At 39.0% G+C, this 24748-nt stretch overlaps 1 protein-coding gene across 2 annotated transcripts in view; it reads left to right on the top strand.

Moving 5' to 3' along the window:
• EML6 (echinoderm microtubule associated protein like 6) overlaps window positions 1-24748 on the top strand; it is a 304500-nt gene that overhangs the window by 231146 nt on the left and 48606 nt on the right. For both annotated transcript variants that reach the window (XM_008055643.1, XM_021711181.1), the window contains exons 24-25: window positions 4557-4645; window positions 9509-9685. In XM_008055643.1, the coding sequence (XP_008053834.1) occupies window positions 4557-4645; window positions 9509-9685 (266 nt within the window). The remainder of the gene's footprint in view (window positions 1-4556; window positions 4646-9508; window positions 9686-24748) is intronic.

Genomic DNA, 24748 nt, shown 5'->3' with positions numbered 1-24748 from the left:
CCTCAGCCTTCCAAGTAGCCGGAACTACAGGCACGCGCTACCACACCCGGCTCATTTTTGATTTATTGTAGAGATGAGGTCTTGCCAAGTTGCCCAGGCAGATCTCGAGCCCACGGGCTCAGGCAATCCACTCACCTCGGCCTCCCAAAGCGCAGGATTACAGGCGGAGCCACCGAGCCCGGCATCTCAACCATTTTTAAGTGTACAGTTCAGTGGCATTAAGGACATTCATATTGTTGTGAAACCATCACCACCATCTGTCTCCAGAACTCTTTTCATCTGGTGAAACTGAAACTATATCCATTACACGGTATTTCCTAGTTTTCTCCAGCCCTGTAAACCACTATTCTACTTTCTGTCTCTATGAAAATCGATCACTCTGGGTACCTCATATAAGTGGAATGATAGAGTATTTGTCTTTTTGTAACCAGCTTGTTTCATTTAGTGTCCTCAGATTTCATCTATGTTGTGTGTGTCAGAACTTCCTTTTTAAGATGGAATAGTATTCCATTGTGCGTATATGCCACATTTTGCTCATGTATTTATTGGTTGCTGGACACTCAGGTTGATGTTACATCTTCGCTATTGTAAATAATGCTGTTAAAAATATAGATGTGCAAATATCTCTTCAAGACCCTGATTTCAGTTCTTTGACGTATATACCCAGAAGTGGAATTGCTAGATCGTATGATAATTCTATTTTTAATTTTTTGAGAAACCACCATAGTACTGTTTTTCAAAGTAGTGGTACTATTTTATATTCCCACCAAGTAGTACACAAGAATTCCAATTTCTCCACATCCTGGCCAACACTTTTTTTCTGTTTTTATTTTGGTAGTAGGCATCCTAATGAGTATAAGGTGGTGCCTCATTGTGACTTTAAGTTGCATTTGGGGAGGTTGGTTGGTTGTTTTTAATCCTGCCTATGTGTATGCCCTGTGTCAGATGCCAGGGCTATAGAGAGGAGCAAGTTCCATACAGAAAGCACAAGATCTTGCCCAGGATCAGTGGGTTGCTGCCATGGAGGGGCAGGGGAAGATCTGTGTAAAGCTGCTTGGTGTGGAGTCATCATTTGGTGGGGAGGGAGGCCAACCTCACTGTTTTCGTAATTCTGCCTGTAGCTGACTTCATAGAACTAAGGACGATGGAAAGGGCTTTGGGAGTAAGGAGGACGAAGCCGAGGTCTTTGAAAAGCCACCTGGCCACTCATCCTCATGGCCCCTTTAGTCAGATGCGGGGATCAGACCAAGTGGTTTCTATGGACTGAGAGCAGAATAGATCTGATTTTTAGGGAGAAATTCTACCATCTGTGGAATAAGATCAAATGTGCCCATGAATCATATTCATTCTGGTCTAAGTTCCATCAGCCACGAGACATGTGTCATCCTCATATTCTTGTGCTGCTGGTATCCCAGTCCCCAAAATGGCTGATCACAAGGATGTGCCATGCTGTCTTGAGATCAGCTTAGCTTTCATATTGGGGGCCTTGAGGGTCTGGCAAGGGTTGAGAGCAGAATTTAGATGCAGCGATCTGTTCCGTGTCTCTGATCCTGTCAAAAATAGTGAAAGCATTTGCTGGAGCCAGCTGGCTTGTCAGGGGCGGGGATAGCACAGCCCTCAGCCTTTTGTGCCCATGGCAACCGTGGGTCCTCGGAAAACTGAAAACCACATTGGGCTTTTGCAGAAACATCAGCTACCCCTGAGTGAAAGCTCCTGCCTAGAACACTTGAGAAAGGAAAAAATGTCTGCAGAGAGAGAAAACATGGAAGGATAATTTCTAGATGCTGTAAATTCATTCTAGAAATATCAGGATATAAGATCTTTTACAGATTCACAGTTTCAACCATAACAGGACATTTCATTCCCATTTTCATTGTAAATGGCCTGATAAATTTAGTAGCAATTTTGGAGTTAGTCTAACTTGTAAATTATATAGCAACTGGGATGATGTGTGTGGATCACCCTTTGGGCCACAAAGCTCCATGTAGCTGCAGGATGTGTGCTTTACTGTCCCCTCTGAGCCATGAGGACATGTGTGTCTTTCAGTTCTCTTGTTCTATGTGAGCAGACGTTTCTAGTGAATAAAAATGTGATTCTAAAAGGACAGAATTGCTATTGTTTGAGAGCAATTATATATGCATTAAACAGATTTTTTGCTCTTTGCTTCTGCTGCTTGTCCTCGGAATATTTCAGTGGATACATATACATATCTCAGAGCAGCAGGCTGAGAGAAAAGAGGGATGACCTAAATATTTCCTCTATGCGTAATAAAAAGACACTGTAATAACAGCAGTAAAAGAAAAAATTGGTGAAAAACCCACACTCATAATTATGTCTTTCTAACAGAAGGATAATTTTATCTATCCCCCACCCCACACCCTTGGTTGCAAGGAACAGAAACCCATTCAAACCAGCTTAAATTTTAAAATAATAATAAAGGATGAGTTAATCTGAAAGATAGACATCTCAGAATCCAAGAGCAGGAAGCAACACCTGCAGGGGAACTGGCTTTAGGAATGAACTAGAAAACACACAGAAACCAAGCAAGCAGTTTCCCTTCTCCCCACTCTTGGGCAGCTAGTCTTGGCATCCACTGCTCTTCTGAGTCTTGTGTCTGCCCTTGGCCCCTCTATGCACAAGCAGGCTTTCCCTAATTTGTTTGCACATGGTCTAGACTCAGCTGCCCCAAAATGCCACCCTCAGTCCCTAAGTCCACATCTCATCCCAGCCAGGCTCTCACCTCCTAGATAAGTCCAAAATACATCTGCCTGCAAAGTACAAGCATGACTGTAGCGGGTAATCCTCAGGGAACGACACGAGCTAGGTTGTATTTCACAGATATCAACAATGCTACACCACTTCTGGTGCTCGTCTAGGTGTTTAGATTCTCGAATATTCTTGGAATTATAAATTACCACTAAGATATTTTAATTGTTTTTGGTTTTGTTTCTTTAAGTGAAGCTTGATTCTTGAAACTATGGTATAGAATGAGAGAATTTTAATCCTCTGAGTTCTTTTGTTATCTCATGGCCAAAAATAATCTAAAATTAGCCCTATTTGAAAAATGTTTTCACTGAATCCTTTAATCCTTTTTCCACATGCTTTATTGTTTGCAGTCACTCTTGAGAGTCCTAAAAATATGCTTTACAGATATATTTAGTTAACTGAAAAAGTATTGATTACTCATTTTCTTATAATTTTAAATAGCCAAAGATAGTTAACTCCTTTTTTTTCTTTTCTCATCTCTGCACATTGAGCCATAATATCAGGAGGATGCACCCATGTCAGAGGACACATTTTCAGATTTGCTTGCTCCTAAGAGTCAAGACAAAGCCCCCTCTTCACCATGTTATAACTCATCAAATTAGAAACTACTAAGTTTTTCCATTTAGAAATGAGAGAACCTTAAAGAGTTTCTAGTTCCTAGAAATAGATTTCAGAACTAAAGTAGTACCTGTTTAAATGTTAAAGAATATAGTATAAATCAAAAAGTTCTTATTTTGGTTTTATTTTTTCAAGACGAACTTTCCAAGACTAGAAAGACTACGGGATAGATATAATTATGAGGAAAGGAGGAGGACCTGCAATCTTCTTATGTGTACATAAACCAAATTAATCACAGATGTAATATTATGACATCTGAAATTTGTTTCAAAATGTTCTAGAATGAGGGAGTCAGTGGAGGTTCATGAAACAGAGTTGACTTTGTGTTAATAACTGTTGAAACTGGATAGGACACATAGGAGTGTTTTTATAATAGTTTTACTTCCATATATATATTTGAAATTGTCCATAACTAAAAAGATGCTGAAAAATACCAGATTGTATATACCTTTAGTCATTTAAATTTTAAGCCATAAGGATTTTTGCCATTGTAGGAGGAGAATTAGGAAATCTAATCGTTTTTGACATCAATCAAAATAAATCCAAAGTTATAATTTTATATCAGACTGCAAGATTATTTTTGTTCAGAATTTTGTTTGGGAACAGTCTTGGAATTCTTTTAAAATTTTCAAATAATAGGGGGTGGAGGTGGGGAGGGAATGAGCATTCATTGTTTGTTTTTGTGTATCCTTTCAGTTTCTAAACTTTAAAGGCAAATTTAGAATTTAGACCCAAGTAAACGTGATCCACAATAAGGATCTCATTTCTAATGCCATAATTCTTGCCAGACCAGTTTGCTTTTTCTTCATCTATATGCTAGGAGGCAACTAGGAAAAAAGAGGAAAAAAGCCTGATTTTTGTCAGGCTTTGGAAGACTGTAGCTATTTTCAGCGCCACAGAGTCAAACATATCAAGCTCGATTATTCTCTTACTTGAAAGATGTTCAAGGTCAAATTTTATGAGGCCCATAATCTAAAAATCATAGCTTTGGGGTTTGTACCATGCCATGTAATTGTTTTTACATGCTCTTCTGAAGAATTCAACATATGTTTATTCAATTTATGAGACTTTGATGAAAATGAATCAAAGTAGCAGCAGCCATGCTTATCATTTTATAATAAGGAGATAAAGGCTAAGTTTAATTGTCTCTCTACTTCATTCTATCATAACAGGAAAATTACTGCAAGTTAATTCAGGTGCCAAAGAACAACTTTTTTTTGAAGCTCCAAGAGGCAAACGGCATATAATAAGGCCTTCCGAGGTAACAGTTCTACACAAAGATTTAAAAAAGTATTTTGTGGAGATTTAGTATGTGCATTTTAATAAAACTTGTCAATGTTAACTATTAATATGACTTACACTGAGTATATCTTTAAGCTCTTAAATCTAATTGCTTAATCTGGTTTCCTGATTTCTGAGAACATATGGACTTGCTACACCATGGATGTAGCAATGTGCAATTGGCACATACCTAATTCTTCTCTGCTTGAAAACAACACATTAGCTAACAATTTGGATGCTACATGTTATTTTTTCCACTCAACATGTCATTTTGTGCAAAGCTTTTTATGAACATAGATATTTAGAATATACTTTTTCAATGTTTATTTGTAAGAATAATTGACATCATCTGTAATAATATCATATTATTTTTTGAAACAAAACTATCCACAATCTGACCCTTCTAATGTACAACTGTTTTCTTTTCTTTTCTTTTCTTTTTTTTTGAGTCGGAGTCTCACTCCATCGCCCAGGCTGGAGTGCAGTGACATGCTCATGGCCACCTCAGCATCGACCCGCTGGGTTCCAGAAATCCTTCCGCCTCAGCCTTCCAAGTAACCAGAACTACAGGCACATACTACCACACCTGGATAATTTTTTTTTATTTATTGTAGAGATGAGGTGTCGCCAAGTTGCCCAAACTTGTCTCAAACCCACAGGTTTAGGCAATCCGCTTGCCTCAGCCTCCCAAAGTGCTGGGATTACAGGCTGAGCCACCAAGCCCAGCCTTCTTTTTTTCTTGTTTTCTCATGTCATTAGCTATACTCACAATTTTTTAATTATTGAAATCAGAGCCTAGGTAAATCTTAGGATCCATAAACCAATGTCCTCCTGACGGCTAGATTGCTTTGTGGACAAGTACCTCTTTCCTGGTCTGCACATACTGAACCCTGATGACCAAAAAGCCATTGCCTGATTAAGCTCTAAAGAAGTCCTCTTAGTCCCTGGAAACAATTCATTTATTTACCAAGTAATCTCTGATGAAAAAAAAGGAAATATTGCTTCCTTAGAGGAAAAAGGAGGAAAGGGTATGCCACTGAGTGACTAGCATCTGCCTCTCTCATGCTTCAGTTTGCCAGTAATAAACTGTCCCCATAGGGTAAGGTCCTCCCAAAGACATTTGGATGGTGTACATTTGTAGTATTCTCACTGTTTGTAAAGGAAGTGTATGTGTAGTACTTAAAAATACAAGTTGTTATAGATGATAACATTAAACTAATGGAAAATTGTTTACTCATGAATTGATCACACTCCCTAATTCCAATTTGTTTATCTCTGATTAGTCCTCATTTTACCTTTTTTATGTGGAGAAATTTTTACAGCCTTGAGTAAGAGATATTTTTAATTATGTCATTCATTCACTGAACATTTGTTGAATGTGCCAGGTACTTTATATACTGTATTTTAATCCTCAAAACCATTTTACATGATAGTTGTCAATCTCATTTTACAGATGAGGAAATTAGGGCTCCAAGATACTAAGAGAACCACAGAGCAGTGATCTGGATCCAGAGGCGTCCATGTGTGACTCCACAGCCTTTCAGATTTCTCCTGTGTATTTCGGCATCATTTTATATCACTACAGCTGTACTGTCCCCCTTGTTTTAATTCCCCAAAATAATTACACTAAAATGAAGCATAATTTAGCCAAATGACAGAGGAGGACAAGACTGGCTTAGGACAAATGAGCAATTATTACATAAAGGAACGTGCACAAAATTTATGTTCAGTGCATCCCAAAGTGACGGGCTCTTGCTCTGAAGATTTGATCTGTCATGGTACACATTTGTTACTCTAGAGTCTGATTTCTGATGACGTGGGTTGGAGAATCCCTCCAGCTGACGTTTCCTTGGCCAACCTCCCTAGTAGTGTCACTAGTAAGAGCACTGATGGGATAGCTCATCATGTTAGTCACCGGTGTCATCAGGACTTTCGACAGTATGAAGGATTTTGAAAATCTCCTTTTCAACTTTTTTTTTTTTTTTTTTGAGTCAGAGTCTCACTCTATCGCTCAGGCTGGAGTGCAGTGGCATGCTCATGGCCACCGCAACCTCGACCTGCTGGGCTCAGGCAATCCTTCTGCTTCAGCCTTCCAAGTAGCTGGAACCACAGGCACGTGCCACCATGCCCAGCTAATTTTTTGATTTATTGTAGAGATAGGTCTCGCCAAGTTGCCCAGGCTGATCTCAAACTCCTGGGTTCAGGCGATCTTCTGGCCTCTACCTCCCAAAGTGTTGGGATTATAGACGTGAGCTACCACACCCAGCCTCAAAGTTTTTTAGAAACAATAATGGTGAAACAAATACAAAGCTTACCCAGAAAATTATTAAATGTGCCATTTAAAATCTATCTGATACAGCATGGTGCCATTAAAGTAGCTGTGTATGAGGAGGTAACTCTCTTCAGCTCACCTTTTCCTGCATCCTGGGTGTGCTGTGACTTAACTGATGGAACCTCTCTGTGGGCTTTAGTTGCTTCCTCTGTAAAATGATGAGAGGGACCTAGCTGCCTGAGGCGAGGTGCTAAGGAAGCAACCCCTGGAGGACTCTCTTTCTGTCTAAGCTCCAGGGTTTTTACCAGATTTATGTAACCCTTTTTAGGCGTTTTGGGTTACAAGGACCATTCTTTAATGCTCCATTTTAAATGCAGTTTCTTTAACTTCCAATAGGTTAGACATTTGCTTCCCCTGGAGACCATAGTGTCCCAATCTGGCCAAAGGTGTCCTGTTGGGGTGACTGAGCTTGTAGGGTGAGCAACACCTGCGCTCTCTCCTTTCCCACCTGAATAATGAGGCCAGCACCGCCACAGGGGTTGGGGGTAGACAATGGAGGCTCTCAGAAACGGAATCTGGAAACAGGAAGAGAAGCAGGGGATGGTTCCCTGCTTCTCTTCCTGTGAAGGTGAGTTTAGGACATCATAAGGGGTTAGGGGACTTCATTTCCACCCTAGAAAACTGAGATAATTGCTGGGGAAACTCCCTTGAGTCACTTCAGTCTGTGGCCCTCCTGGAGGCACCCAAGTCACAAGTCCAGATGCAGATTTTTGGTTCTAGTTATGCATGTGTCATCCAAAAAAACTCCACAGAACATTAAATTAGGAGAAATCTGAGTGACTAAAAAATGTGTAGCACCTTACCACCTTGTGATTTGAACTCTGGCTGCATCTTATAATGTCTTTTCTAAGCAGTAACAACAAGTAGAAAACAACAGAACTGGAACCAAGGTACATTAGCAGTGTGCAAAGCACATAGTGAATATAGTTTCCAAATCCAAAGAGAGAGGGGCTTTAATTTTAGCACCAGTTCTCTAATGATTTTTTATACTTTTTTTTTTTTTTTTGAGTTGGAGTCTCACTCCTTCGCCCAGACTGGAGTGCAGTGGCACGCATCCTCAGGTCACCCCAGTATCGAACTTTTGGGCTCCAGTGATCCTTCCACCTCCGAGTAGCCAGAACTACAGATGCACGCTACCACGCCTGGCTATTTTTTATTTTTTATTGTAGAGACGAGGTCTCACCAACTTGCCCAGGCTGGTCTTGAACCCTCAGGCTCAGGCAATCCACTGGCCTTGGCCTCCCAAAGTGCTGGGATTACAGACTGAGCCACCAAGCCCAGCCAGATTTTTTATACTCTTTTTAAACAGTGCTTATCTAAATGTAATGTTAGGACTAGCAGATCTTGCATGAAAGTGAACAAGGTATAATAAAATGCCCCAGGAAAGCCATATTCAAAATGTGGTTGTTATTACCTATTGTTGTTTTAAAAAAAAAAGAGTAAAAGAAAACCTCAGTTTTATCAGGATTTAACCTATACAAGTTACAAATATTCTAGCTATGAATTGCAGACAAAACAGATTAAAAGGATAAAATGGAGATTCTTGGCAATACAATATGAATAGCTCTTCAGATTTTTACGGTAATCTCTCTAGAGCATAAAGGATATTGAGTTAGCTGCAGAATCTTATTACTTTTTCCTCCAAGGAAGCAGTCATTTAAAAAAAATTATGTCTTGTAACTTTGTGAAAAACTTGCTAAACAATCATCTCCATTAATCAATCTAGATCGGTGATGCTCAACAGAAGCAATCCCACCCACCCCACATTTGACAACGCCTGGGGACAAGGGTATGCACTTGGCATCCAGTGAATGGAAGCCAGGGATGCTCTAGACACCTTAACATGCAAAGAGCCCCCAACAAAATAATTATCCAGCCTAAGATGTCAGTGCTGGGATTGAGGAATTCTGATCTAGCATATGGCTCTTACAATGATAAGTGTCTAGTTAAGAAATAAAATACTCTGTTATTGACAGATTTTCACAATTCCAAAATGTTCATTTCATCTTGAGAAAAGTATTTAGATATTTGACTGCAGTGTTGGTTCGCTCAGACAATGCAGATACCACTTTAAATATACACCTTGGAATCTGTGTACCAGCCGGGTGTCATGGCTCATGCCTGTAATCCCAGCACTTTGGAAGGCAGAGGCGAGAGGATTGCCTGAGCCTAGAGAGTCAAGACCAGCCTGGGCAACTTGACCTGACCTCATCTCTACAATAAATTTTAAAAAATTAGCTGGGTGTAGTGGCATGCACCTGTAGTTACAGCTACTTGGAAAGCTGAGGTGGAAGGATTGCCTGAGCCCGGCAGGTCAAGGCTGCAGTGCCATGAGCATGCCACTGCACTCCAGCCTGGGCAACAGAGTGAGACTCTGACTCAAAAAAAAAAAAGGTACCTCAGCACAAATCATCATTTAGAACTACTCAGCCACAAATTGTTTATTTTAAATAAAACAAACAAACAAAAATAAGTTGTATGAAAATATGATTTTCTTTCCTTCTTTTTCAGATTGAGAAGATAGAGTGGGACACATGGACCTGTGTCCTCGGGCCTACCTGTGAAGGCATCTGGCCAGCACACAGCGATGTGACTGATGTAAATGCCGCCAGTCTTACCAAAGACCGTTCCCTCTTAGCTACCGGAGATGACTTTGGTTTTGTTAAACTTTTTTCATATCCTGTCAAGGTAATATTGCATGCTTTTATATATACTTGCTCAGTCTCACTAATAACCCAGAATCTGTCTATTGTATCTATGTGGATTTTTACATTTTGAAAGCATAAGCAATCAATAATATCAACAGTGTTACTGATGCATATTAAAACCTCCCTGACAATTATATTTGAGTGACTAATTGAAGTAAAATTCTCCTGGCATAAAATTTCTCCTTGAAAGGCCTTTAGTGGTCATCAAATCCAACATCACAAACTGTAAAGCAGGAGTTGCCTTTCATCTCACACTGGTGCCTTTCCAACTTGTATTAGCATACTTCCAGAGATGAGGAACTTACTACTTCACAAAGCTGCCCAATTTGTTTTTAAATAGCTCCAATTGTGGAAGCTTCTCCCCTACCACCACCACTATTGAGCTGAATTCTTTTCTCTTTAGCCAAAGTTCTGCCTTCTGAGCCATCACTGAGCAATTCCAGTTCCCTGACAGCCTTAGTACGTAGGAAGATCCTGTCTGAATCCCTGACATCTTGTTTTATCCAGCCCAGCGTTTCCATTTCCTTCCACCATGGTTTCCAGCTGTTCCTTCCCTTTAAGCACACTCCATTTATCGATTTCTTCTTAAACTGTCTTGTTTAGACCTGAATTCAGTGCTTCAGATGCAATCTGACCAGCTCAGAGCACAGTGGGACTGTTATCTTCCTGGTTTTGAGATTACATTTCTATTAAATGAAACCGAAATGGCATCAGCTCTTTTGGCTGCCACACTGCACAGTTGAATAGTAGATATTCTCAGAAATGTTCAGGTCATCCTCCATTCTTACACAATTGATCTTCTAAAATATGAGTATAGAACTTTATATTTATACTCAAAAAGTTGTATTTAATCTCATTGTTCCGTCCTGCCTGTATCTTTTAAATACCTTTTCAAAGTGTTTACTCTCCCTTGCAGCATCATGTTGTGCCCCACTTTCACAATCATAAGTTCTAAATCCCAGAAAGACAAAAAAGATAAGACTGGGACAACCAAACACAGCAAAGGAACCCCCATCCCATTCCATTTGACATTCTGGTTATTAATCTGCATTTTTAGTTACAGTCCCTCCATCGTAACATACATTTAAATCTATCCAACTGTACAATCATGCAGCCTAGTCTAAGAAGATATTATTAAGTACTTGGTAAATATCTTGCTAAAAGTCAGATCAATTATGTCTCTGTCATTCCTAATCTCGCCTCCTAATAAACCAGTCAATAAAAGATGTCAGGTTAGTTCACAGTGCACTTCCATTAACAGCCTGGTTATCACAACTTCCTTTTCCAAGTGCTTATTGAACTTCTGTGTAATAATTCATCCTAGGATTTTTCAGAGATTGCATCAGCTCATGAATCAATATTTGCCAAGTCTATTTGTTTTCCCTTTGGAATACAGGAACTTTTTATGTGTGATGCTGCCTCTCCTGCTTTCTAATCTCTTCAGCTATTACTGACATTATTTCTGTGTACCTTCCATTCGAAGTCCCCTGCACTCATGTAAATGAGCCCTGTTTTACCCTTTCTGGTTTTAAGAGCATTCTCTTTGACAGAAGAGATACATAAATCTTTCTGGTCATTTGAAGCCAACTTTTGTTTTTTTGTTTTTTTGTTTTTTAGTTGGAGTCTCACTCTCACCCAGACTGGAGTGCAGTGACCGCTCCCGGCCACCGCCACCTCGACCTGCTGGGCTCCAGCGATCCTTCCACCTCAGCCTTCCAAGTAGCCAGAATTACAGGCATGCGCTACCACGCCCGGCTGATTTTTTGATTTATTGTAGAGATGAGGTCTCGCCAAGTTGCCCAGGCGGGTCTCCAACCCGCGGGCTCAGGCAATCCACTCACCTCAGCCTCCCAAGGGCGTGGGATTACACGCTGAGCCACCGAGCCCGGCTGAAGCCAACTTTTTAAGACATGTTCCTGATTTTCTCTTTTTTGCTTCTATCCCTAAACATGTTTTAAAAAATCCTTTTCAATGGTCTTAGTTTTTTGGCTTTAGCTTTCCTGAAACTGCACTTAAAAGTCTGTGCACAGCTTCTGGTATTCCTCCTTGTCATTCACTCCTCTCATTTGTGCATTTTAACCTGAACACACCTGTTCCCTCTGCAGCCACTTTGGTTACTTTGGATGCTTTTTCCTCTTCTTTCTTTCTTATTATTATTGTTGTTGTTGTTGTTGTTGTTGTTATTGAGTTGGAGTCTCTTGTTGCCCAGGCTGGAGTGCAGTGGCACGCTCACGGCCACCACAGTCTCAACCTGCTGGGCTTAGGTGATCCTTCTGCCTCAGCCTTCCACATAGCTGGAACTACAGATGCATGCCACCATGTCTGGCTAGTTTTTGTGATTTATTGTAGAGATGAGGTCTCACAAAGTTACCCAGACTGTTCTTGAACCCCCAGACTCAGGCAATCTTCTTGCCTCGGCCTCCCAAAGTGCTGAGATTACAGGCTGAGCCACTGTGCCTGGCCCTTTTCTCCCTTTATTAATATCCAGTCAGATTATCACTTTGAGTCACCCTTTCTAAGATACACATCTGAGTATGTCTAGGGTTCCCTTCATTGCCCATCCCAAATCTCAAAGTCACCAGTGACCTACCTAATGATCCACCACTATCTCCTTCACTTACCACCCTTTCTGTTTGATCAGAACTCAGTTCCAAGTAGCGATTTCTACTTTAAAAAAGAAAAATCTCATTGCTTACAGGACAAGACAAGAAGCTAATGATACCCAGGTCTTAGTAGACGAAGGTTTTGGCAGATATTTAGATAGCTGAAACCCCTGTAGTACTATTGTGTCTTGCTGCTGTGCTAGGCTTATTATCAGTCCTGGGAATTCATCTACCTCCCACTACCTGACAGTGTGAACTGTCAATATCAGCCATTTCAAGCTGTGTTCCCTAGACTCGAGTTCCAAGGAGGTGGCTCAGGGCCCAACCCAGAAAGAAAGGCAGGGCTAAGAAGAGATACTCTGGGGCCCCATCCCTGTTTCAACAGGTTTGCTCCTGTGTTTTGTATATTATACATTGAGCTTTGATGTAAGATTTTGTTCCAATATTTTATTGTGAAGATTTTCAAGCATACTGATAAGATAAAAGAATATTAGTCGGGTGTGGTAGCGCGGGCCTGTAGTTCCAGCTACTTGGAAGGCTGAGGCAGAAGGATCGCCGGAGCCCAGCGGTTCGAGGCTGCGGTGACTGGGAGTGGCCACTGCACTCCAGTCTGGGTGACAGAGTGAGACTCCAACTCAAAAACAAAAAAACAAAAAAAAGATAAAAGAATAATATAGTGAACTCCTAGAAATACACAACTAGGTTCTGTAATTTAAATTATAAAATTAAGAAATAAAATCTCAAATAGCCTAACTTTACACTTCAAGAAACTAGAAAGAGAACAAGTTAAGTTTAAAATTAGTAGAAAGAAGGAAATAATAAAGAATAGAACAAAATAAATGAAATAGATACTGTAAAGGCAATAGAAAAGATCAATGAAACTAAGAGTTGGTTTTTTGAAAAGGTAAACAAAACTGACATATCTTTATCTACATTAACCAAAGAGAGAGAGACATAACGCGCATGCGCGCGCACGCACACACACACACACACACACACACACACACACACACACACGGTGAGGGGGACTCAAATAAAATTATAAATGAAAGAGGAGACTATTTCTGTGGATACTGGATACTGTGGAAATACAAAAGATCATAAGAGACTACTATAAACAATTCTATGTCAACAAATTGGATAACCTAGAAAAAAAAAATGAATGAATTTCTAGGAACATACAACCTTCCAAGAATGAGTGATGAAGAAATAGAAAATTTGAACAAACCAATAATGAGTAAGGAAGTTGAATCAGTAATCAAAAACCTTCCAGAAAAGAAAAACCCCAGACCAGACAATTTCATGGATGAATTCTACCAAACATTTAAAGAATTAATACCAATCCTTCTCAAACTCTTTCCAAAAAATTGAAGAGAAAGGAACACTTCCAAACTCATTTTATGAGACCAGCGTAAACTTGATACCAAAGCCAGATAAGGACACTACAGGAAAAGATAATTGCAGGCCTATGTCCCTGATCAACATAAGAAATCCAAAACAATTTACCAGGCAACCAAATCCATTAGCACATTAAATGGCTTATTCATCACGATCAAGTGGGACTTATCCCTGGGATGCAAGGATTGTTCAACATGTGCAAATCAATCAATGTGATAGACCACATAAACAGAATAAAGGATAAAAATCTTATGGTCATCTCAATAGATACGGAAAACGCATTGACAAAACTCAACATCCTTTCATGATTAAAAACTCTCAAGTTAGGTATATAAAGAATGTATCTCAACATGATAAAGGCCATAAATGTCAAACCCACAGCCAATATATTAAAAAAAAAGCTTTTCTTCTAAGATCAGGAACTAGACAAGGATGTTCACTCTCACCACTTCTATTCAACATACTACTGGAAGTCCTAGCTAGAGCAATTAGGCAAGAAAAAGAAAAAGGCATCCAAATAAGAAAGGAAGAAGTGAAGTGATCTGTTTGCATGCAACATGATCTTGTTTATATAAAACTCCAAAGATTCCACCAAAAATTGTTAGAATAAACAAATTAAGTAAAGTTGCAGCATTCAAAATTAGCATATGAAAATCAATTGCATTTTCTTTAACTTTTAAATTTTCTATGTTAAAGATGTGGGGTACAATTCAGGGTTAGGTATACAAATGTTCATTATGCAGGTACCCTTGTTGATAAGGTGTGTCCCCCTTCCCCTGGCAGTTTCCCACTACTGCCAATCCCTTTCTTATACTGTTATGATAATTATTCAAGGTCTGCTTATGAGTGAGAACATAAGGTACTCTGTTCTTTGTTTCTGTGATAAATCACTGAGTATGATAGACTCTAAATCCTTCCAAGTTGCTGCAAAGTCCATATGATTGTCCTTCTTTATGGCTGCATAATATTCCATCGTGCATAGGTACCACATTTTTTTTATCCAGTCCAGCTTCAATGGGTAGAATGGTTGGTTCCATGTTTTTGCTACTGTGAACAGTGAGGCAATAAACATGCATGTGCAGGTATCTTTTTTGTAGAATGGTTTGAGTTCCTCCAAGTATATTCCTAATAGGGAGATTGCTGGGTTATATGGAAGGTCTTTCTAGTTCTAGTTCTTTCAGAATTTCTAGTTCTTTCAGAAATTGCCACACTGTTTTCCAAAGAGATTTCACTCTTTTGCATTCTCACCAGCAGTGTAAAAGAGTTATTTTTTCTCTGTTTCCTCACCAGTATCTGTTGTTGTTTGTTTAATTATTAATGATGGCCACTCTTACTGGGGTTAGGTGGTATCTCAACATGATTTTGATTTGCATTTCTCTGATGATGAGTGAGGCTGAGCATTTTTTCATGTGTCTGTTGACTGCCCATATATCGTCTTTTGAGAAGTGTCTATTCATATGTTTTGCACACTTTTTAATGGTGCTTTTTTTTTCTTTTGGCATGTTTGAGTTCCTTGTAGATTCTAGATGTGAGGCCTAGATGTTTTTCCCATTCTGTGGGCTGTCTCCTCACTCTCTTGATGGTTTCTTTTGCTTTGCAGAAGCTTGTTGGTTTGTTGAGGTCCCACTTTTCTATCTTATCTCTTATGGCATGGGCACTTTGATCAGGAACTGGTTGCCAGTTCCAATTTCTATAAGGGTGTCTCCTGCATTTTCTAAGATTCTTATAGTTTGAGGTTTTATGATTGGGTCTTTGATCCATTTAGAGTTAATTTTTGTGTATGGTCATAGGTAGGGGTCCTATTTCAATCTTCTGCATGTGATCAGCCAGTTTTCCCAGCACCATTTACTGAGTAGCTTCTCCTCTCCCCAGTGGTTGTTGTTGGAGGCTTGTCAAAGATTAATTGGTTGAGAAATTGAAGCTTTACTTCCACAATCTCTATCCTGTTCCATTGGTCCATATGCCTGTTCTTGTACCAATACCAGGTTGTTTTGATTATCGTAGCCTTATAGTAAAGTTTGAAGTCTGGAAGTGTGATACCTCCTGCTTTGTTTCTTTTGCTAAGGATTGCTTTGGCTATTCAAGGTCATTTATGTTTCCATGTGAATTTCTGTATTGTCATTTCCAGGTCTGAGTTATTGGTAATTTAATGGGTATTGCGTTGACTCTGTAGATTGCCTTTGGTAGGATGGATATCTTAACAATGTTGATTCTTTCTATCCATGAGCATGGAATATTTTTCCATTTGTTTGTGTCTTCTTGGATTTCTTTGAGCAGTGTTTTGCGGTTTTCATTGTAAAGGTCTTTCACTTCTCTGTTTAAGAAGATGCCGAGGTCTGTCTTTCTTTCTTTCTTTCTTTCTTTCTTTCTTTCTTTCTTTCTTTCTTTCTTTCTTTCTTTCTTTTTGTGGCTATTGTGAATGGGATTGTGCTTTTTATTTGGTTCTCCTCCTGCTTGTTGTTGTTGTATAAGAATGCAACTGTCTTTTGCATATTTATTTTGTATCCTGAGATTTTGCCAAAGTCCTTTATCAAGGACTATCAGTGTAAGCAGGTTTTTGACAGATTCTCTTGGATTTTCAAGGTATAGGATCATATCGTCAGCAAAGCGGCATAACTTAACTTCCTCTTTTCCAATTTGGATATGCTTGCTCTCCTTCTCTTATCTAATTGTCCTAGCTAGGACTTCCAACTCAATGTTCCACAAGAGGGTTGAGAGTTGACAGCCTTGTCTTGTTCCAGTTTTCAAGGGAAATGCTTCCAGTTTCTGTCCACTTAGCAATATGCTAGCTGTGGGTTTATCATAGATGGTGCTTACTATTTTGAGGTATGTTCCTTCTATACCTAGGTGTTTAAGAGTTTTTATCAAGAAGGGATGCTGGATTTTATCAAAAAGCTTTTTCTGTATTTAATGATATAATCATGTGGTTCTTGTTTTTACATCTTTTGATGTATTTAATTACATTTATGGTCTTTTTTTTTTTTTTTTTGAGTTGGAGTCTCACTCTGCCATTCAGACTGGAGTGCAGTGGCCGCTCCCAGCCACTGCAGCCTCAACCTGCTGGGCTCTGGCAATCCTTCTGCCTCACCCTTCCAAGTAGCTGGAACTACAGGTGCGTGCTACCAGACCCAGCAAGTTTTTGATTTATTGTAGAGATGAGGTCTCGCCAAGTTACCCAGGCAGGTCTCGAACCCACGGGCTCAGGCAATTCACTCACCTCGGCCTCCCCAAGCACGGGATTACAGGCTGAGCCACCAAGCCCGGCCACCTTTATGGTCTTACAGATGTTGAACCAGCCCTGCATCCTGGGGATGAAGCCTACTTGGTCATGGTGGATGATTTTTGAGATGTGTATTGGATCTGATTTGCTAGAATCTTGTTGGGGATTTTTGTATCTATGTTCATAAGGAATTTGGCCTATAGTTCTCTTTTTCTGTTGAATTTTTACCCAGTTTGGGTATCAGTGTGACGTTAGCTTCATAAAATGATTTGGGAAGAATTCCATCTTTCTCAATTGCCTAGAATACTTCCAACAGGATTTGTATCAACTCCTCCATGTATGTTTTATAGAATTCTGCTGAAAAGAATTCCAGGACTTTTTTTTTTTGTAGGTAGTTTCCTTGTGACAGAGTCAATTTCCTAGGTTGTTATTGATCTATTTAGTGTCTCAGTGTCACCACAAGGGATGCACACACACTCAGAGGATGCAAAATGAGTTTACAGGCAAATGGATCACAAAAGAAGGCAGGAGTCATGATCTTAATATCAGACAAAACAACCTTTAAGCTATCAAAAACTTAAAAAGATACAAAAGTTCAGTATATAATGATAACGGTTCAATCCATCAACAAGAGATATCCATATATGCACCTAACACTGGAGCACCAGCATTTATAAAGCAAGTACTAAGCAAGCTTAAAAAGATATTGATTCTAACACTATAATAGCTGGGAACTTGAATACCCCGCTAAAAGTCCTAGATAGATCATTGAGGCAAAAAATTGACAAAGAGATCCAGAACTTCAACTTGATGCTCAACCAAATGTACTTAGTAGATACCTACAGATTATTCCACCCAACAACCACAGAATATACATTCTGCTAACCACCACATGGAATGTACTCTAAGATTGATCACATCCTCATCCATAAATCAGCATAAACAAATTCCATAAGGTTAAAATATGGCCATGCACCTTCTCAGATCACAGTGGAATAAAAATAAATATCAACACCAACAAAACTTCCCCAAAGCCCACAAAGACATGAACACTAAACAGTATGATGCTGAACAACTACTGGGTCAACACCAAAATCAAAACAGAAATTAAAAGATTCCTGGAAACAAATGAAAATGAAGAAACATCTTACCAAAACCTCTGGGATTCCATGGAAACAGTTCTAAGTGGGGAATTTATATCTCTATGAAAACACATCAAGGAAATGGAAAGATCACAAGTTAACAACCTACAAATTACCTAAGGGAACTAGAAAGACAAAACCACCAAAACCCTAACTTTAGCAGAAGAATCCAGATCACCAAAGTGAAAGCCCAAATATGGGACGTAGAAGACAAAAATATCATAGAAAATATCAACAAAACAAAAAGCTGTTTTTTTGAAAGAATTAATGAGATCGATGGACTCCTAGCCAGAATGACCAAGACAGAGAGAAAAAGCCCAAATAAACACAATCAGAAATATAAGAGATCAAATCACAACTGGCACTGAAGAAATACAGAAGAGTATCAGAAATTACCATGCACACCTGTATGGAAACAAACTTTATAACCTAAATGAAGTGGAGGACTTTCTGATATCACACAACCTTCAAAGGTTGAAACAATTTCATTTTTATACACTAATAATAAACTATCTAAAAAACAAAGCAATCTAATTTATAGTGTCATCAAAAATAATAAAATGTTCAGGAATACATTTAACCAAGGAGGTGAAAGAGCTGTGCACTGAAAACTGTTAAGACACTGATGAAAGAAATTGAAGACACAAATAAACAGAAAGATATCCTGTGTTCATGAACTGGAAAAATTAATATTGTTAAAATGTCTATGCTACCCAGAGTAATCTACAGATTCAATCTTTCACCTAAGTTGAAAAAAACAATGCTAAAATTTGTATGGAACTGTAGCGGGAACACAAAGAGGCTGTGACACCGAGGCTGTTTTAGGAAGTAGCAGATTTATTTGTGCCAGCGCAACTCAGCGAGCTAATGCTGTAAGGCTGAGCATGCTGGGGCGAGAGGAAAGGGGTCTTATACCTTAGTTTAGGTAAGGGAGCGGGGGGTCATGTTGAGCGATTACATATTTTCTTTGGAATTCACAAGGTTGTACTCAGCAAAATCAGATTTTTCAAAGAACAGATGGTCTTCAGGAAATGCATAGCAAGCAGGGTTGTAAGCTGATAACTTCAAAAAGAGAGGATTTGGGTAAATTTGTGAATTGGTCACTCTTTTGCATTTCCAGTAAAGCCGTCAGTCTTTGACTATTTGGTTTTCTTAAGCAAAAACTGGTCTGGCGGGTTTTCACAGCTTGCCGATTGATTTTCAAAAGGAATACTTTTAACTGCTATCAGTCCCCTTTCTGCCACAGAACCCCCAAAGACTCAAATAACCAAAGCAATCCTGAGAAAAGAGAACAAAGCTGGAAACATCACACTTTCTGATTTCAAACTATATAACAATGCTATCATAATCAAAACAGTATAGTACTGGCATAAAACCAGATGCATAGATCAGTGAAACAAAACAGATATGTCAGAAATAAATCCATGCATATACAGTTAGTTAAACTTTGACAAGGACACCAGGACTACACAATGAGGAAAGGACTATCTCTTCAATAAATAGTGTCTGGAAAACTGGATATTCACATTCAAAAGAATGAAAGTGGGCCCTTATCTCACACCATGTACAAAAATTAACTCAAAATGAATTAAAATTTAAATGTAAGAGTTGGTATTGTTAAAATCCTAGAAGAAAATACAGAGGAAAAGCTTCTTGATATTGGCCTTGGCAGTAATTTCCTGGATATGACACCAAAAGCACAGTCTAATACAAAAATAAACAAGTGAGACTACATCACACTAAAAAATTTTTTCACAGCAAAAGAAACAATCACCAAATGAAAAGGCAACCTATGAAATGAGAGAAAATATTTGCAAAACATATATCTGATAAAAGGTTAAGATCTAAAATATATATATATTCAAAAACTTTACAACTCAATAGCAAAAACAGAACAACCTGATTTTAAAAGACAAAAAACCTTCTTCTCCAAAGAAGACATAAAAATGGCCAATAAGTGTATGAAAATGTGTTCAGCATCACTTATCATTAGGTAAGTGCAAATCAAAGCCATAGTGAGATATCACTGCACATCTGTTAGGATGTCTGTTATCAGAAAGACATTGTACACTAATGGCAGGAATGTAAATTGGTACAGTCATTATGGAAAAGAGTGTGGAGTCTCCTAAAAAAATTAATTGAACTACTATGATTTAGCAATCCCACTTCTGGAATTATAAAGCCAGAGGAAATGAAACCAGTATCTTGAAGAGGCAACTACATCACAATGTTTGTTGCAGCATTATCCACAATAACAAAGATACAGAAATAACTGAAGTATCCATCAATAAATGAATGGATAAAGAAATTGTATAAAGAAACACACACATACACACAATGGGATATTATTCAGTCATAAAAAAGGAAATCCTGTCCTTTGTGACAACATGGGTGAACCTGAAGGACATTATGCTAAGTGAAATAAGCCAGATACAGAAAGACAAATACCATATGATCTCACTTATATGTAGAATCAAGAAGTCAAACTCACAGAAGCTTAGAATAGAAGAGTGGTTGCCAGGGACTGGAGAGTAGGAGGGGGGATGGGGAGATGTTGGTCAAAGGGTATAAACTTTTAGTTATAAGATGAATATGTTCTAGGGACCCAATGCACAGTATGATGTAGTTAATGATACTATTGCTTGCTTGAAGTTCGCTAACAAAGTAGATCTTCAGTGTTCTCACCACACACATACACATACAAACACAAAATGTTGACTGTATGTGGTAACGAATGTGCTAATGAGCTTGATTTTGGTAATTATTCTATATTGTATACATATATCAAACTATCATTGTTAAACCCAAAATTCAAAATCCAAGAGACCACCAAAGAGCCAGCTCTGAGGCAAACACACAAGGGTTTTTATTCACGCTCGAGTCTAGGCTCATGTACGAAGCCGGCTGTGGCTTCAGGGACGAGAGCCCCGATCCAGTATGGCAAGCAGTTTTTATGCACAATTACAGAGGGAGGGGAAAGAACTTTAAACTTGATTTTACATGATTGAGTAATTTCTCCTAATGGGTACGGGAACACTTGGTATTGGTGGGTGCCTTTTGTAGGCTGTAACCTGACTGCCCTTGATTGACAGAAACCCACTTAAAGGGCAGAGTGGAATGTCAGATAAGTTAGGTTTATACAGTCACTGCATATAAAGTAACTCGGGCAAGCAGGCAGAAGGTTACATTCACGCCATTAAGTCTGCTGATACTGAGGAATGCTTAGGATGGCTTGTTTGCTTAACATTTACATAACATAACGTGGTCATTATGGGACAACAAAAGCCAAACTTAACAAAGTTTTAAATATGAGTGCTGCAAACACATACAGTGAATGTGGGGTAGAAATTCATATAGTACTAGTTCTAGGAATTTATAAAATATCGCAAACGTCTTATAGCTAGGTGGTTTTTCTCAAAGTCTTTGATTCCCTCAGGTCTACATAGCCACTGCGTGTAAATTAACTTTTGGCATGGAAGTCGGTGATTTAAATCGACATAAAGCCCACCTAGAGAGCAGCTAGCGCCTCAGAGTCTACTGCGATAGCAAAGGAATGTCTGAAAGGGACTTATCGCTTTAACATTTACATCCCGTTGTAAAAGCAGAAGTCAGCATGGCAATTGGGACTGATAATGCTTAACCCAAGAGTTCTAAATACAAACACTACTTAAGACATTGTATAACTACACAATCAGTCACTACCGGGCACCCGACATGTGCCTAATTCTACGGGGTCTGAGGTAGGATTTAAAGTACTAAGATTTCATAAAGTACAATGAACATGAGGTAGGAATACATAAAATATAGTGAACTAAACACTACTTTTACAGCAAGTATGGCTTTTTAAGTTTCTTGGTTTCTTGGGTCTCTCATCATAATGTGCACCTTGAGTATATACAAGTTATGTTTGTCAATTATACCTCAATATAGCTGTGGAGGAAGAAAGTAAATTTTATACATCAGAATACCTACCCCTAAATGTTTCATCATGCATATCATTACCTAGAGTTCAATAAGTGTTTATGTTTTTTTAAAGTAAAATTTGTGTGCAGTTGAAATATACAGATTTTAAGCCTTCCATTTGATGAGCTTTGACAGACACATATGCCTTCATGACCCAATCTCCTATTAAGATATAGAACATTATCACTCAGGATGCTTCCTCATGGCCCTTCTGGGTCAATCCCTGTGCCCATTCCACCCTCAGATGAAACAGCTTTTCCAATGTTTTTCACCACAGATTAATTTTACCTGTTTAAGAATTGCATATAAATAAAACTATTTTTTACTAGCCTCTTTCACTCAGATAATGTTTTTGAGATTTACCCATGCTATTGTGTGTAATAATTGTCTGTTAATTTTCATACCCAAGAGTAATTCCATTGTATGGATAGAACAGAGTTTGTTTATCTATATTCCTGTTGATGGACACATACTCTTCCAGTTTTGGGTTATAGCTAAGCTGCTGTAAAATTATTGGACAAATCTTTGTGGACATATACTTTCTTTCTCTCTCTCTCTTTTTTTTGAGTTGGAGTCTCACTTCGTTGCCTAGGCTGGAGTGCAGTGGCACACTCATGGCCACCCCAGCAATGACCTGCTGGGCTCAGGTGATCCTTCTGCCTCAGCTTTCTGTGTAGCCAGAACTATAGGTGCCTGCTACCACATCTGGCTAATTTTTTTTTCTTATTTATTGCAGAGATGAGGTCTCGCCAGGTGGTCCAGGCTGGTCTCTAACCCATGGGCTCAGTCCTCTCACCTTGGCCTCCCAAAGTGCTGGGATTACAGACTTGAGCCACCACGCCTGGCTTCTTTCTCTTAAGTAAATACATAGGATTGCAATTTCTGAGTCATAGGGGAAAATATATATTTAACTTTTTCAGGAACTGCCAGACTCTTTCCCAAAGTTGTTGTGTCATTTTTATATTCCCACTAAAAATGTAAGAGAGTTCCAGTTGCCAACATTCAGTATTTTCAAGCACATAAAATTTAGCTGTCCTGGGGAATACATAGTACTATCTAATTGTATTTTTAATTTACATTTCTCTGATGGTATTTTCTCATCTGTTTATTGATGATTTGTGAAGTCTCTATACAAATTTTGTCCATTATTTTCAATTGAATTATCTTTTGATAAATTGACTTCTGCTGTGTCAGATTTGATTGAAAACATAGTTTCATAGCTTATAAGAATTTGAAAACCACAAGCCAATATGAATTATTCTAACAGTATCACTTCTCTACCTCTCTTTAAAATCTGATTTTACTGGCTCAATTTCCTTCCCAAATACATGAACCCCTTGCTGATAAATATTTCCAGTTGTATAGTCATACTCCTCCAACTTCTCTGGGTCTGTTGAACAGAGTTCACCATCTGTTATGAACTAATGTTTGTGCCCCATCCCTCAATCCATATGTTGAGGCCCTAACTCCCTGTGTGACAATACTTAGAGACAGAGCCTTCACGGAAGTAACTAAGGTTAAGTGAATTCTTAAGGGTGAAGACCTGATCTGATAGAATTAGTATCTTTATAAGAAGAGACCAGAAGACTCACTTGCTCTCTGCATGCATACCCCTTCCCCAGGAAAGGCCATGAAGAGAAGGCAGCTGTCAACAAGCCAGAAAGAGAGCCCTCTCCAGCAGCCAAATGACTGGCACTTTAGTCTTGACCGTCTCAGCCATCAAACCTGTGAGGAATACATTTCTGTTGTTTAAACCACCCAGCCTGTGGTATGTTATTATGGCAAGGCCAGCAGACTAATGCCATGCCAGTGCTATATTCTAGCACTACGTTTCATGTCATCAAGTCTCGGTGATACTTGTGAGATTGTATTACTACCAAAACGCAAGTTCCGTTTGTTAGCTACTAGAATTATAACTCTTCCTCTTGATATTTTTTTCTCATTCTCCTTTCCCATGAGTTACTAGGCATCTCTTCCAGGCAGTATTCTTTCCATGACAAGTATGTATCCTTATTAGTACTCAGTTTTACAGTTTAAAGCATTCTCAACTAGGTCATTAGTCCCCTGACACCCACATTGTCCCAGTCCCCATGAGATAGACTCTACCCTTTGCCAGAGCCTAAACAAGGGCATGACCCATTTATGCAGTACCTTAAGCCTCAGATCAGAAAACCAAATTCTCTCCTTTGATACCATCTATATAGCTAGCTGATTGCTTTCCACAGCCTCCATTCCTTCACAAACCTATGCCCTTCCACTGGATGGAGAGGCTAAAATACCACTATGTCATTTGCATTTTTAAAACCTTCCATGCCCTCAAGTCCCTAAGTTTCCTTCTCAGAATGTCAAGATCTCTGGAGAATGTTTCTTCAGAGACGAACCTTGCATGTAAAATTTTACAGAGAAACTATATGTGAAATGTGAATGTGGAGAGAGGGTGCAAAGCTTTCTTCATATTCTCGGGAATTTCCTACCCAAAGGGGCTGACAACCGGTGCTCTGAGGACACATTCCAGATTCTTCTGGCTCTGTCATCCATTCTTTCATGAATCAATGGAAGAGGAGAGTTGTGGTGATATGGTGAGTCCTGATGGGGTAACAGAAGCAGTTTGGCCTTATGAAAATTGGAACTGGCAACCAATTCCTGATCAAAACCCCAAGTGCCCATGCCATAAGAGATAAGATAGACAAGTGGGACCTCATTAAGCTGACAAGCTT

The sequence above is a fragment of the Carlito syrichta genome, unplaced genomic scaffold, assembly GCF_000164805.1.
Source record: "Carlito syrichta isolate Samal-C Ts95f unplaced genomic scaffold, Tarsius_syrichta-2.0.1 Scaffold301904, whole genome shotgun sequence".
NCBI classification, from domain to species: Eukaryota; Metazoa; Chordata; class Mammalia; order Primates; family Tarsiidae; genus Carlito; species Carlito syrichta.
This window is presented reverse-complemented; position numbering and strand designations above follow the sequence as displayed.